A 16178-nucleotide genomic window follows, 5' to 3' on the forward strand; every position below is an offset into this window, starting at 1 on the left:
AATAATGGGGGATGGGGGAAAAGGGATGTTTTAGGTGTTCTTTTTTACTTGTATTGTTATTCTTATTTTTTTTGGAGTGATGAAAATGTTCAAGAATTGATTGTGGTGATGAAGACACAATAATATGATAGTACTGTGAACAATTGATTGTACACTGTGGATGATTGTGGGATATGTGAATATATCTCAATAAAACAATTTTTTTGCAGCTAATCAAAGTTTTATTTTAAATGACACAACACTTAAACAATATAATGTGCTTGAATTTTTGGGTAACTTAGAAAAGTGCTAATAAAACTGAATTTAAAAAACAAAAAATAAAAAGCAAAAAAACCGTGAGTCAAGGAATTCCTGTTGTTTAATCCAACCCATTATATGGTATTTTTTTTAGCAGCTAGGAAACTAAAACACACATTTTAAAAAACTTTTTATTTTAGTAACTTATCTAGAACCTAAGCATTCCCCTTTTAACCCCATTCAGTCATATAATTCAGGAGTGTTAATGGCATTCACAGTATCGTGCTGCCATCACCACCAGCCATTACCACACTTCTCCGTCCCCCAACAGGAGTGCTGTACCAGTTAAGCATCAACTCCCCATTCCTGACCCCTCCCCAAGCCTTGGTAACCTGTATTCTAGTTTGACTCTATAAATCTGCTTATTCTAATTTTGTATCAGTGAGATCATAAAATATGTGTTCTTTCATGCTTGGTTTGTTTCACTCAACATGATGTCTTCAAGGTTCGTGAGTGTTGTTGGAAGTCTCAGAACTTCATTCCCGTTTGTGGCTAACAGGCCACTGTATGGATAATATTCCGTGGTGTGTGCATGCCTCATTTTGTCTGTCCATCCATCTGTTGACGGACAGTTGGGTTACTGTTGGCTATTGTGAATAATGCTGCTATGACTGGTGGACAAACATCCATCCGAGTCCCTGCTTTCAATCCTTTGGATATATTCTAGCCGTGGAATTGCTAGCGTATGGCATTTCTGTGTTTCACTCGGAGGCACTGCTGAACTCTTCCCCACGGCGACTGCCCCGTTTCACACGCCACCAACAATGTACGGGGCTTCCTGCCTCTCCACATCCTTGCTAGCACCTGCCGTGTTCAGTTTGTTTTTTTGTGTGTTTTTTTTTTAATAATAGCCATTCTCGTTGGTGTGAAGTGGTGTCTCATTATAGTTTTAATTCGTATTTCTCTAATGGCTGACAACGTTGCACATGTTTTCATATACTTATTGACCATTTGAACACCTTCTTTGATTTGAATGCTTGGCCAGTTTTTAAATTGGATTGTTTGGCTTTTTGCTGTTGAGTTGTAAGAGTTCTTCATATATTCTGGATATTAAACCTTTACCAGATATATGGTTTCCAAAATTTTTTTTCTATTCTTAAGTTCTTTTCACTTTCTTTAACTTCCTTTGATGCACAATTTTAATTTTGATGGAGTTCATTTTATCTCTCCTTTTTTTTTTTATTTGTTGCTTGTGTTCTGGGTGTAAAGTCTAAAAATCCATTGTTTAATACAAGGTTCTGAAAATATTTTCCTATGTTTTCTTATAAGATTTTAATAGTATTAGCTCTTTATGTTGTTGATCCATTTTAATTTTGTACATGGTGAGAGGTAGGGGTCCACAATTATTCTTTGGCATGTCTATTTCCAGTTGTCCCAGCACCGTGTGTTGACGAAAGTATTCCTTCCCCATTGAATGAACTTGGCATCTGTACCAGTTTGTATATTTATGTCCCCCAGAAAATGCCATATTCTTTAATGCAATCTTGTGGGGGCAGATGTGTCAGCGTGGATTACGTTGGAACCTACTGGTTCAGTGTTTCCATGGAGGTGTGGCCCCGCCCATTCAGCAGGAGCCTTGATTAGTCTCCTGGAGCACTAGAAAAGCTTAGACAGAAGGAGCTCACTGCTGTAGCTGACACAGACATTTTGAAGACGGCCGTTGGAAGGTGATGCAGACATTTTGGAGAACGCCATTTTGAAACACAATCTGGGAGCAAGCCAGACGCCAGCCACGTGCCCTCCCAGCTCACAGAGGTTTTCTGGACGCCAATGGCCATCGTCCAGTGAAGGTACCTAATTGTCAATTCATTACCTTGGACACTTTATGGCCTTAAAGAGTGTAACTGTGTACTCAAATAAACCCCCTTTATAAAAGCCAATCCATTTCTGGTGTTTTGCATCCCGGCAGCATTAGCAAACTGGAACAGCACCCTTGTTGAAAATCAACTGATCAGAGATGTGTGGATTTAGCTCTGGACTCTCAGTTCTATTCCATTGGTCTATTTGTCTATCTTTTTGCCAGTACCACACTGTTTTCATTCCTGTAGCTTTGTAGTAAGTTTTGAAATAAGGAAGTGTGAGTCCTCCAGCTTTGTTCCTTTGTTTCAATATTGTTGTGGTTATTTGGGGCTCCTTGCAATTGCATATGAATTTGAAGGTTATCTTTTCCATTTCTGCAAAAAAAGGCTGCTGGAATTTTGATAGGGATTGCATTGAATTTATAGATCACTCTTTGGCAATATTGACATCTTAACCACATTAAGTCTTCCAATCCATGAACATGAATTCTTTCCATTTGTTTAGGTCTTCTTTAATTTTTTCATCAATGTTTTATAGTTTTCAGTGTACAAATCTTTCACATTCTTGGTTAAAATTATTTCTAGGTGTATTATTCTTTTAGATGCTATTGTAAATGGAATTGTTTTCTTGATTTCCTTTTCAGATTGTTCATTACGAGTGTACAGGGACCAGACTGACTTCTGTGTGTTTATCTTATGTCCTGCAAACTTGCTGAAATTGTTTATCAGTTCTGGTAGCTTTCTTCTGGATTCTATGGGGTTTTCTATATATAGGATCATGTCATCTGCAAATAGGGATAATATGACTTCTTCCATTCATATTTGGATGCCTTTTATTTCTTTCTCTTGCCTGATGGCTCTGGTTAGAACTTTCAGAGCAATGTTGAATAACTGTGGTGACAATGGGCATCCTTGTCTTGTTCCTGATCTTAGAGGGAAATCGTTCAGTCTTTCACCACTGAGTATGATGTGTGCTGTGGGTTTTTCATCAATGCCATTTATCATGTTAATAAAGTTCCCTTCTATTCCTGGTTTTCTGAGTGTTTTTATCATGAAAGGATGTTGGATTTTGTCAAATGCCTGTCTGCATCAATTGAGATGATTGTGTGTGTTTTTTCCTGCATTCTATTAATGTGGTGTACTACACTGATTGATTTTCTTATGTTGAACCATCCTTGCATTACTGGAATAAATCTCACTTGGGCATGGTGTATATCCTTTTAATATGCAGTTAGATTCAGTTTTCCAGTATTAAGGATTTTTGCATCTATATTTATAAGGGATGTTGGTCTGTAATTTTCTTTGCTTGTGCTATCTTTATCTGACCAGAGTGTTCTGGTTTGCTAATGCTGCTGTTATGCAAAATACCAGAAACGGATTGGCTTTTATAAAGGGGGGTTTATTTGGTTACAAATTTACAGTGTGAGGGCCATAAAAATGTCCACATTAAGGCATCAGTACGAATATATCTTCACCAAAGGAAGGCCAGTGGCATCTGGAAAACCTCTGTTAGCTGGGAAGGTGTGTGGCTGGCATCTGCTGATCCTGGGTTGTGTTCCAGCTCCTCTCTCAGCTCCTGTGCTTTCTTCAAAATGTTGCTCTTGAGGTGTTTTGTCTTGTCTTAGCTTCTCTAGAGCAAACACTGGGCTAGCATCCCCAAAGTGTAAGCACAAGTCTGCTTTCAGCAGCTGTTTCCAAAATGTCTCTCTATGCTGCTGTCCAAAATGTCACTCTCAGCTGCTCTGAGCCCCTTCTGTTTGTGAGCTCTTTTATAGGACTCCAGTGATTAAATCAACACCTACCCTGAATGGGCGGGGTCAATATCTCCATGGAAATAATTTAATCAAATGTTTCACCCACAGTTGGGTGGGTAACACCTCCATGGAAATTATCTAATCAAAGGTCTCGTCTACAGTTGATTGAGTCACATCTCCATGGAAACAATCAAAGATTCCAACCTAATCGTCACTAACACATCTGTCCCCACAAGACTGCATCAAAGAACATAGCGTTTGGGTAACCTAAGACATCCAAACTGGCACACAGGGTAATGTTGACTTCATAGAATGAGTTAGGGAGTAGTCCCTCCTCTTCTATTTTTGGATGATTTGAGAAGGACTGGTGTTACACAGAATCAGCAGTGAGTCTCCTGTAGACAGCATATAGATGGTTCATGCTTTTTCTTCTAATCTACTGATCTCTGCATTTTAATAGGGGGTTTAATCCATTGACATTTAAGGTAATAACTAGAGAATGAAGGATTTACTTCTGCTGTTTATCTGCTTGTTTTCTGTATGTCTTGTATGTTTTCTTGTTCCTCAATTACTACATTTTAATGCCTTTTCTGTATTTAGTTGCTTTTTTTGTAGCACACCGTTTTGATTCCCTTCTTTCCTTTTCACTATATTTTTTAGTTATTTTCTTAGTGGTTACCTTTGTAATTACAATGACCAACTTAAACTACTGGCACAGTGGCGACGCGTCCAGACCTTCCACACTTGTGGTGCAGGACCACCCAGTGCGCCTCAGGAACCACATCGAAGGCCCACTGCCTTCATTCAGACCCAGCAGCTGCGTGCAGCACGTGTGCCGCCTGGACATCAACTCGCCACCCATCACGGCCCGGAACACTGGCATCATCTGTGCCATTGGCCCAGCCTCCCGATCAGTGGGAATGTTGAAGGAGATGATTAAATCTGGAATGAATGTGGCTCATCTGAATTCTCTCACAGAACTCACGAGTACCATGCAGAGACCATCAAGAACGTGTGTGCTTCTGACCCCGTTCTCTACCGGCCAGGTGCTGTGGCCCCGGATACCAAAGGACCTGGGATCTGAACGGGGCTCATCAAGGGCAGTGGCACTGCTGAGGTAGAGCTGAGGAAAGGAGCCACTCCGAAAATCACTCTGGATAACGCGGACATGGAGAAGTGTGATGGGAGTGTCCTATGGCTGGACTATAAGAGCATTTGCAACGTGGTGGATGTGGGCAGCAAGATCTACGTGGATGAGGGACTTATTTCTCTGCAGGTAAAGGAGAAAGGTCCTGATTTCCTGGTGATGGAGGTGGAAAATGGTGGCTCCTTGGGCAGCAAGAAGGGTGTGAACCTTCCAGGGGCTGCTGTGGACCTGCCTGCTGTGTCAGAAAAGGATACTCAAGATCTCAAGTTTGAGGTAGAGCAGAACATGGATATGGTGTTTGCATCTTTCATTCACAAGGCATGTGATGTCCACGAAGTCAAGAAGATCCTGGGCGAGAAAGGAAAAAACATCAAGATAATCAGCATAATAGAGACTCACGAAGGAGTTCGAAGGTTTGACGAGATTCTGGAGGCCAGTGATAGGATCACGGTGGCTCGTGATAATCTGAGCATTGAGATTCCCGCAGAGAAGGTCTTCCTAGCTCAGAAGATGATGAATGGGTGGTGCAGCCAAGCTGGGAAACCTGTCATCTGTGCCACCCAGATGCTGGAGAGCATGATCAAGAAACCTCGCCCTACCTGGGCTGAGGGCAGTGACGTGGCCAATGCTGTTCTGGACGGAGCCGACTGCATCATGCTGTCTGGAGAAACAGCCAAAGGGGACTACCCTCTGGAGGCTGTCCGCATGCAGCGCCTGATTGCCTGCGAGGCAGAGGCCACCATCTACCACTTGCAATTGTTTGAGGATCTCTGCCACCTGGCGCCCATTACCAGCGACCCCATTGAAGCCACCGCCGTGGGTGCCGTGGAGGCCTCCTTCAAGTGCTGCAGTGGGGCCATGATCGTCCTCACCAAGTCTGGCAGGTTTGCTCACCAGGTGGCCAGATAGTGCCCCTGTGCCCCCATCACTGCTCTGACTCGAAACCCCCAGACGGCTGGCCAGGCTCACCTGTACCGCGGCATCTTCCCTGTGCTCTCTAAGGGCCCTGTCCAGGATGCCTGGGCTGAGGACGTGGACCTCCGTGTGAACCTGGCTGTGAATGTTGGCAAGCACTGGAGCGTCTTCAAGAAGGGAGATGTGGTCATTGTGCTGGACGGATGGCGCCCGGGCTGTGGCTGCACCAACACCATGCATGTAGTGCCTGTGCCCTGCTGGGCCTCAGAGCCCCTCCTGCAGCCCCTGTCCCACCCCCTCCCTCAACCCTCCATTAGGCCAGCGATGCTTGTAGTGCTGACTCAGGGCTGTAGTGGGGCACCGGTGGGCTGGGACACCAGAGGAGATTAAAGTCTCTGTGATGTGTGACTGTTTCTAGACACTGCTCGGGTAGGGGTAGTCCAGAACCTGGCTGCCCATCATGTGCCCTCCACCCCCATCCCCAAGTAGGACCAGAGGCCCCAGGGCTTATCGTAAGAGGCAACAGCTCCCTCTGCTTTCTATACTTAATTCAGTTCCTGCAGAAAACGAATACCCAGAGAACTCCCGATCCTGGCCCGGGGTCAGGAGACAACCAGAAAGGATAGGGGCCTTAGGGCGCGGGGCTCTGGTTCTGGTTGAAGCAGACTCTGACCCTGGCCCTTACGTGCTTCCCCAGCCCCCTCAGCCCACCCACTCCCACCTTGTTCGTGCTTTGTGCACTTCTGTTTTCCTGCACTAAGCTCAGCTGTTGCCGCAGAAAACACTCCTCCTTTCACTCCCCCCCACTGCAGCCACTGCCAGGCCTGTTGCTATAGAGCCCACCCGTATGTCAACAAAGAACAGCTGAAGAGAAAAAAAACAAAACTATTAACAACTTAACAACTGTGCCAGTTTGGATATATTGTGTTCCCCCAAAAGCCATATTCTTTAATGCAATCTTTTGGGGGAGCAGATTTATTAATCTTTCTGATTAGGGTGAGTCCTCTTGATTGTTTCCATGGAGGTGTGACTCAGTTAACTGTGGGTAATACCTCTGATTAGATTGTTTCCATGGAGATGTGGCCCCGCCCATTCAGCGTGGGTCTTAATTAAATCACTGGAGCCCTATAAGAGCTCAGACAAGAAAGAGCTCAGTGCTGCAGCTGACAGAGACATTTTGGAGAAGGCCGTCGATAGTAGACTTTTGTTAGTCCAGAGTTTGCCTGAGAGAAACTAAAAGCACCCCCAGACGCCTAGAGAGAAATGTCCCAGGAGAAAGCCTTTTGAAACCAGAACCCTGGAGCAGACACCAGCCACGTGCCTTCCCAGCTGACAGAGGTTTTCCAGATGCCACTGGTGTTCTTCAGTGACATGCCCTATTGTTGATGCCTTTGTTTGGACCCTTTAAGGCCTCAGGACTGTAACTTTGTAACCAAATAAACCCCCTTTATAAAAGCCAATCCATTCCTGGTATTTTGCATAATGGCGGCATTAGCAAACCGGAACGACAACCTAGATCGACTAGTACCAACCGAGTTTCAGTAGTATAAAACCCTCTACTCCTATGGATCTCGTCCCTCCCCCTTTGTACTGTTATTGGCTCAGATTACATCTTTATGCATTGCATGTCCATTTACATAGATTTAGAATGTTATTTTACACATTTTCCTGTTAATTCATATGGGGGGAAGCAGTTACAAATCAAAAGTACAATAGTACAGGGTTTTATATGTACCTGTTGTGCTGGTTTGGATGTATTATGGTCCCCCAAATGCCATTATCTTTGATGCAATCTTGTGGAGGCAGACGTATTAGTGTTGATTAGGTTGGAACCTTTTGATTAGATAATTTCCATGTAGGTGTTACCCCACCCATTCAGGATGGGTCTGAATTAAATGACTGGAGCCATATAAATGAGGTGACAAACAGGAGGAACTCAGTGCAGCTGTGAGTGACATTTTGGAGAGCAACTGAGAGTGACATTTTGAAAAGGAGCTGCAGCTAAGAGAGCACAAAACACCCCAAGAGCAACATTTTGGAGAATGCCATTTTTGTGTGTGTGTGTGTGTGTTTTAATTTTTTTTTTCATTTTTATTGAGATTGTTCAGATACCATACAATTATCCAAAGATCCAAAGTGCACAATCACATGCCCCTGGGTACCCTCATACAGCTGTGCATCCATCACCACACTTAATTTTTGTTCAACTTTTAGAAACTTTTCATTACTCCAGACGAGAAATAAAGTGAAAGATGAAAAAAGAAAAAAAGAAGAGGAAACTCTAATCCTCCCCTATCCCTAACCAACCCCCCTCAATTGTTGACTCGTAGTATTGGTATAGTCCATTTGTTACTGTTTATGAAAAAATGTTGAAATACTACTAACTGTAGTATATAGTTTGGAATAGGTATATATTTCTTCCCTATATGCCCCTCTATTATTAACTTCTAATTGTATTGTCATACATTTGTTCTGGTTCATGGAAGCGATTTCTAGTCTTTGTACAGTTGATCATGGACATTGCGCACCATAGGATTCAGTTTTATACATTCCCATCTTTTGATCTCCAGCTTTCCTTCTGGTGACATATATGACTCTGAGCTTCCCCTTTCCACCTCATTCACACACCATTCGGTGCTGTTAGTTATTCTCACATCTTGCTACCAACACCCCTGTTCATTTCCAGACATTGAAGTTCATCCTAATTGCACATTCTGCTCATACTAAGCAACCACTCCCCATTCCTAAGCCTTGTCCTGTATCTTGGTACCTTATATTTCATGTCTATGAGTTTACATATTATAATTAGTTCTTATCAGTGAGACCCTGCAATAATTGTCCTTATGTGTCTGGCTTATTTCACTCAATATATTGGCCTTGAGGTTTTGTCATCAACCCATTTTTTCTTTTTAATATGGTTTTGTTCACTCACCATACATTCCATCCCAAATGAATAATCGATGGTTCTCTGCATGGTCATACATTTATGTGTTCACCACCTTCACCACTATCTATATAAGGGCATCTACATTTCTTCCACAAGGCAGGAGGGAGAGTCAAAGAAGGTAGAGAGGCAAAAGAAAGAGGGAAAAAAAATGACAGCTAGGAAGCAGCAAAAGGAAAAATAACCTTAAATCAAAGTAGAATAAGGAATCAGACACCACCACCAATGTCAAGTGTCTAACATGCCTCCCCTATCCCCCCCTCTTATCTGCATTTACCTTGGTATATCACCTTTGTTACATTAAAGGAAACATAACACAATGATTCTATTAGTTACAGTCTCTAGTTTATGCTGATTGCATCCCTCCCCCAGTGCCTCCCCATTTTTAACACCTTGCAAGGTTGACATTTGCTTGTTCTCCCTCATAAAAGAACATATTTGTACATTTATCACAATTGTTGAATACTCCAGATTTCACCAAGTTACACAGTCCCAGTCTTTATCTTTCCTCCTTTCTTGTGGTGTCTCACATGCTCCTCACCTTCCTCTCTCAACCGTATTCATAGTTACCTTTGTTCAGTGTACTTACATTGTTGTGCTACCATCTCCCAAAATTGTGTTCCAAACCACACACTCCTGTCTTCTATCACCCTGTAGTGCTCCCTTTATTATTTCCTGTAGGGCGGGTGTCTTGTTCACAAAGTCTCTCATTGTCTGTTTGTCAGAAAATATTTTGAGCTCTCCCTCATATTTGAAGGACAGCTTTGCCGGATACAGGATTCTTGGTTGGCAGTTTTTCTCTTTCAGTATCTTAAATATATCACACCACTTCCTTCTTGCCTCCATGGTTTCTGCTGAGAGATCCGCACATAGTCTTATTAAGCTTCCTTTGTATGTGATGGATCGCTTTTCTCTTGCTGCTTTCAGGATTCTCTCTTTGTCTTTGACATTTGATAATCTGATTATTAAGTGTCTTGGCGTAGGCCTATTCATATCTCTTCTGTTTGGAGTATGCTGCGCTTCTTGGATCTGTAATTTTATGTCTTTCATAAGAGATGGGAAATTTTCATTAATTATTTCCTCTATTATTGCTTCTTCCCCTTTTCCCTTTTCTTCTCCTTCTGGGACACCAATGATACGTACATTATTGTACTTTGTTTCATCCTTGAGGAGAACGCCATTTTGAAATGCAACCTGGGAGCAAGCAGACACCAGCCACGTGCCTTCCCAGCTAACAGAGGTTTTCTGGATGCCATTGGCCATCCTCCAGTGAAGGTACCCGATTGCTGATGCCTTACCTTGGACGCTTTATGGCCTTAAGACTATAACTGTATAACCAAATAAACCCCCTTTATAAAAGCCAATCCATTTCTGATATTTTGCAAGAAGGCAGCATTAGCAAACCGGAACACCTATGTAGGTAGTTATCTTTACTAATATTCTTTATTTCTTCTTATGGCTTTGTGTTACTGCCTAGTGACATTTTATTTCAGCTTGAAGGACACACTTTAGCATTTCTTGTAGGGCAGGTCTGGTAATGAACTCTTTCAGCCTTTGTTTACCCATAAGTGTCTTAAACCTCCTTTTTGAAAGATAATTTTGCCAGATATAGAATTCTTTGTTGAGTTTTTTCTTTAAGGACTTTACATATGTCATCCCACTGTCTTCTGGTCTCCATGGTTTCTGATGAGAAATCTGCTGTTAATCTAATTGGGATCCCTTGTATGTGACAAGTCACTTCTCTCTTCCTGCTTTTAAAATCTTTTGTCTTTGGATTTTGGCAATGTTACTATGTTGTGTCTTAGTGTAGCTCTCTTAGAGTCTATCCTGCTTGGAGTTCATTGAGCTTCCTAGATGTGTATATTCACATCTTTCACAGATTTGGGATATTTTCAGCCATTATTCCTTCAAATACTTTTTCTGCCCCTTTCTTTCCCTCTTGCCCTTTGGGGACTGCAGTGATGTTTGTGTCAGTGTGCTTGATGGTGCCCCACAGCTCCCTCGGGCTCTGTTTGTCTTTCTTCATTTTTTCCTTTCTGCTCTTTACTCTGCATAATATCAACTGTCTTGTCTTCAAATTCACTGGTCCTTTTTTCTGCCTTTTCATGTCTGCTGTTGAGTCCATCTAATGAGTCTTTTCATTTCAATTCCTTTACCACAACCAAAATTTCTGTGTGGTTTCTTTTTATAATTTCTATCTATTTTGTTTTCCTAAATTGCTTTAGTTCTTTGTATATGGATTCCTTATACAAATATATTCCATAAATATATTTAGGACAGATGATTTAAAATCTTTGACTAATAGTTCCAATGTGTGAGCTTCCTCAGGGATGGATTCTGGGAAATTCTTTTTTTCCTGCAAATGAGCCATACTTTCTTGTTTTTTCATGTGTTTTGTAATTTTTTTGTTGATAACTGGCCATTCTGAATGTTATGTTGTTATAATTCTGGAAATCTAGTTCTTCCATTCCCCTAGGATTGCTAGGTTTTTGTTGTTTGTTGTTGTTGTTGAGGGCTGGAGCCATTTATGTGACTTTTCCAAACTCTTTGCTCCCAAACGGGGAATGGAAAGAGAAAAGAGTAAAAAAACTGGGTACTTTCTCTTTAAGACTCCTCTGCCACTTTTTCCCAAGGGGGTGGGACAGTGGCCACCCCCAGAGCCAGCCTCCCAGCAATCTGAAGTAGCTGATCAAAATCAGTGATTGGCATAGATTTTGAAGACTGATACCAACTATATTTCATTATGGCTGATTTTTGAAGGCTCCACACAGTTTTCATTGCAGAATAGAGGCAGCAGCATGGAAGTGATGATAGATCAATATTTTTTATAATTATTTAGCAAATAATTTTCATTCAAATTTATTGTGATTCTACCTTACAAATGTTCTTATTTCAAAAGCATTTTGTTCTAGATGATTAGTGATTTCACTAAATTATCTTGCAACCTGGGACACCATTATAATTGTCAAGTTTTAGGAGAGGGCAAAGAGACTAAATATAGGTTACATATCAGGAAGATTTAAGGCAAAACAGATTAAGCATATGAAAAAAGTATAATATAAAACCCAACACAAATACTCACTGAGAACTTAGCACCAAACACTGTAAGTTTGTTTTGCATTATATCATTTTATATAATATTATTTGATATAATTGTATATTATATATATTTTACTTTGGAAAACAAACTATATGATAAACAACTGGAAATTGCATTCATTTAAAAATATTTGTTGATCATAGCTGTATCGTAAAACATTAAATTATAAAGCAATTTAATCAACAAAACTTTTGTTTTAACTTCCTTCTAAAAGTTATTCTTTTCTTCCCTTTTTAGCTAAGCATGATAAATTTATCATTATTGGCTCTTTCATGATTAAGTCTCTTAATGTATCTCAATATTATTATTCTAAGTGTAAATATTGTTTGAAATAAGTTTTATTAAGTCTATATTAGTCGTTAAGATGTTTTAGCACAATAAATACTTAATATAGCTTTGATACTCAAAAAAAAAAAAAAAAAAAAAAAGCAGTGATTGGGGTTCAGAGCCCCCAACCCCAGATTTAAGAGGACCAGGTCCTTACAGCCCACCCAGCCCCAGTGAGCTGCATCCGGAGCCCGGGCTGTGATCCCCATGCTGTTGGCCTCGTGGGTGCTGGGTGGCAGGGGGTGGTAGCTGCTGCCTGGAGGGTGGAACTCACCAGTATTTACTGCAGTTTTCCAGCCTCTTCCTCCAGCGCTGCTCTGGATGCTGTGCAGCTCCACTACTCTCTGGTGTTGTTTTGGTGCAGGGAGGGATTCCTGGAACCGTCTTCCCCAGCCCCCCTGCGTTTCATCCCTCCTGTCTGTGATCCCTTGGTTTATTGAGTTGGTGTCTTTGTTAAGTTCCTCCATGGGCTGAAGCGTTTGGGGAGCCCGGCCGTGCTGCTCGCTTGCTAGGCCTTTCCGCCGGTTCCTGCCTGCCACGTGTCTGCCTGGCTCCCGCCGCTGCTTCTTGTGCTGGGTGTGGTTGTCGCTGTGCATCTGTCCCGTCTGCTCATAGCTCAGCGTCACAGTTACAGCCCCACAGGTCCAGCATTTGCTGTGCTATTTAGGAGTGTTCTATGATTGGAATGTTAGATGCCGCGTGGGGTGGAGCCGCCATCGCTGCCCCATTTTAGAGACAAGCACCCAGGCCCAGGGAAGTGAGCTGCGAGCCTCAGGCCCGGGCATGCACCACTGGGGGCTGTGGGAGAATGCACCCTCGAGGGCATGGTTTGGGATCCTCCTGGACACCCGAGAGCCTCTGTGGCCTGAGCATGTGGGTGCAGGTGAGGGCTATGCCGGGCAGGTGAGAATGGAGCCCAGCTCTCACCCGTGCTATGGCCCTTGTGTGACTGACCTTCCGGGGGAGGTCCCTGGAGGCTTCTCTGCTTGAGGCCACCCTCCTTGCCTGTCCTCAGGGCCCCTACTGAGTTCTTCGGCCCACGTGTTCGCCAGATGCCATGGGCCCAGGCCGGGTGGGTGGTGGGTGGTTAGGAGGCTTGCTGTGGGACCCCCACCAGCTCCCTGTCGGGGACATGTGGGCCGGGCTGTGCTTGGGGACGTGGACAGTGGGTGTGGACTTTGCACCAGGTGATGCAGGGGCACCTTTGGGCCACCTCATCCTGGCACACATCTGGTGGCCCCCTGGGGTCCACCCAACCATGCCTCTCCCCTCCCCCAGGGCCATCCAAGGAGGACCAGGCAGCCGCGGTTATCCAGTGCGCCTTCCGGCAGCTCCTGGCCAGAAGGGAGCTCAAGCGCCGCTGGCAGGTGCACCAGGAGTACCTGGGGCAGACGGAGAAGCTGCAGCGGGAGGTGAGGCCAGGGCCTGGGGCAGCCACGGTCCCCTGGGCCAGGGACCAGCGAGTGGGAAGAAAAGAGGTGATGTCAGGGAGTGGGGGCAGGGGCTCAGGATGGAGAGGTCATGACCTCAGGACTGGGGTCATCGCAGAATAGATCTTGGGACTGGGGAGCAGTGACCTCAGGCCTGGGGGGACAGTGACCTCAGAATTAGGGGATCAGTGACCTCAGACTGGGGAGCAGTGACCTCAGGACTGGAGACCAGTGACCTCAGGATTAGGGGAGCAGTGACCTCAGAATTAGGGGTTCAGTGACCTCAGGTTAGGGGTTCAGTAACCTCAGATTGAGGGAGGCAGTGAACTCAGAATTAGGGGTTCAGTGGCTTTAGGATTAGGTTCAGTGATGTAAGGCCTGAGAATGCAGTGACTCATACTGGGGTGCAGTGACCTCCGGCCTGGGTGGGGGCAGTGACGTCAGGCCTGGGGTGCAGTGACCTCCGGCCTGGGTGGGGGCAGTGACGTCAGGCCTGGGTGGGGGCAATGACGTCAGGCCTGGGTGGGGGCAGTGACGTCAGGCTTGGGGTGCAGTGACCTCCAGCCTGGGTGGGGGCAGTGACAGCGCCAGGAGGAGGCGCAGCGGCGCCGGCGCCTGCTGGAGGCCGCGTTCGACGGCAACGTGGGTGAAATCCAGGCGGTGCTGAAAGAGGTGGGCCGCGGGGTCGCGGGGTCGCGGGGCGCGGGGGGGTGCGGGGGGTGGGGCCGCGGGGGTCGCGGGGGGACGCGGGGGGTGGGGGCCACGGGGGCGCAGGGGGCGCGGGGAGCGCGGGGCGGGGGGGGGGCGCGGGGATGGGGGCCGCGGGTGGCGCAAGGGGCACGGGGAGCGCGGGGCGGGGTGCGCGGGTCTCGGGGTCGCGGGGGTCCTGGGGGGCGCGGGGGGCGCGGGGTGTGGTGGGCGCGGGGGTCGCGGGGGTGGGGACCGCGGGGGGGCGCAGGGGTCCGCGGGTCTCGCGGGTCGCGGGGGTCGTGGGGGTCGCGGGTCGCAGGGGGTCGCGGGTCGCGGGGGGTGGGGGCCGCGGGGGGCGCGGGTCGCTGGGGTGGGGACCGCGGGGGGACGCAGGGGTCGCGGGTCGCGGGGGTGCTGGGGGTCGCGGGGCGCGGGGAGTGGGGGCCGCGGGGGCCGCGGGGGTCGCGGGGAGTGGGGGCTGCGGGGGTCGCGGGGCGCGGGGGCCGGGTGCGTGACCGCCGCCCGCGCAGGAGGAGGAGCTGCTGGGCCGCGAGGGCGTGGGCCGCGACGAGGGCGGCCTGGCGCGGCGGCTGCAGAGGCGCGTGGCGCTGGTGGAGGGCGCCGACAGCCACGGGAACACGCCGCTGTCCGAGGCCGCGGCGGGCGGGCAGCCCCTGGCCATCCAGCTGCTGGCTGAGCTGGGCGCCAGCCCCAACAGCAAGGTGGGTGCTGGCGAGGCCGGGCGGGCGCCCCTGCTCCGGGCGGCGGCCGAGCTCGGGGCTTCCCTCGCAGGGCGCCTTCGGGCGGACGCCGCTGTGCCGGGCAGCCTTCGGGGGCCACCTGGGGGCCGTGGAGGTGCTGCTGAAGCTGGGAGCGGACCCCCGCATCTATGACGACGATGGGAACACCCCAGAGCAGGTGCGCAGGGTCCCACCCTGCACGGACACCCCCCTCGCGTCTCTGCTGTCTTTTCTTGAATCCCCGCTGTCCTTAGCGAGCAGGATTGCTGTCAGGGCCGGGGAAACTGAGGCTCCCACGTAGGCCTTGGCCGCCATCCGGTGTGGGGTGGGGAAGGGCTGCAGGGCCCACCCGCCCCGCTCCTTACTCTCCCGCGTGTTTCTCCAGAGCTGGAGCCCCGGTGCGGATGCCCTCACTCCCGCCCGCCAGCACCCTACCCGCGGTGGGGTTGAGGCACATGCAGCTCCCTCAGTGCACGTGGGCAGGCAGGGAGTGGGCCCGCGGAGCAGCCGGCGAGGCTGGGAGAGCCAAAGGCCCCGACCCTGAGTTCCTGTGAAGCAACTTAAGGTGAACCGCAGTTGCTCCCCCTGTGCCGTTATGTGCCGCCCCCGCCCCACCCAGGATCCGGTGCAAATCGGTAAAGCTGAGATGCAGCTGCCTGGAAAATGTGGGGTCCTCTCACCCCCGCTGGGGGAGGGGGCCAGGGTCCTTGCCCAGCAGGGGACCCCACCCTCAGGTCCCCCCTCACGGGTTGCTGCCTTGGGGCCTGGCCTCCTCCCTCGGACCCAAGGAGCCCCTGGCTGCCGGTCCCTCCTCCAGGGCACAAGGGGTCACCCCCTCCTCGGGAGGCACAGGTGAGGCCAGGAGCCCAGGGGTGGCCCTCCCACTGCACCAGTGCTGGGACAGATGTGCCCGGGATGGGTGAGGGGACAAAGGCAAGGGGGCCTTCTGGACTCACGGGGGGTGGGGTGGGGTTGGGGGGCTGCAGAAGCAGGCAGGTGGGGAGCCCGAGAGCATTCCAGAAAGAGAGAGCCCTG

The 16178-nt window shown here is 47.6% G+C and overlaps 2 protein-coding genes across 2 annotated transcripts in view; both read left to right on the top strand.

Moving 5' to 3' along the window:
• Window positions 1-16178, top strand: part of IQANK1 (IQ motif and ankyrin repeat containing 1) — a 46159-nt gene that overhangs the window by 5964 nt on the left and 24017 nt on the right. The window contains 4 exon segments of the mRNA XM_037802633.1: window positions 13562-13695; window positions 14299-14385; window positions 14934-15125; window positions 15196-15325. Coding sequence (XP_037658561.1) covers window positions 13562-13695; window positions 14299-14385; window positions 14934-15125; window positions 15196-15325 — 543 coding nt within the window.
• LOC119509526 (pyruvate kinase PKM-like) lies at window positions 4543-6302 on the top strand. Its single transcript, XM_037803544.1, is given in 2 exon segments — window positions 4543-4813; window positions 4816-6302. Coding segments are annotated over 2 exon segments (1758 nt in total).

This window comes from Choloepus didactylus, chromosome 14 (assembly GCF_015220235.1).
Source record: "Choloepus didactylus isolate mChoDid1 chromosome 14, mChoDid1.pri, whole genome shotgun sequence".
In the NCBI taxonomy this organism is placed as follows: domain Eukaryota; kingdom Metazoa; phylum Chordata; class Mammalia; order Pilosa; family Megalonychidae; genus Choloepus; species Choloepus didactylus.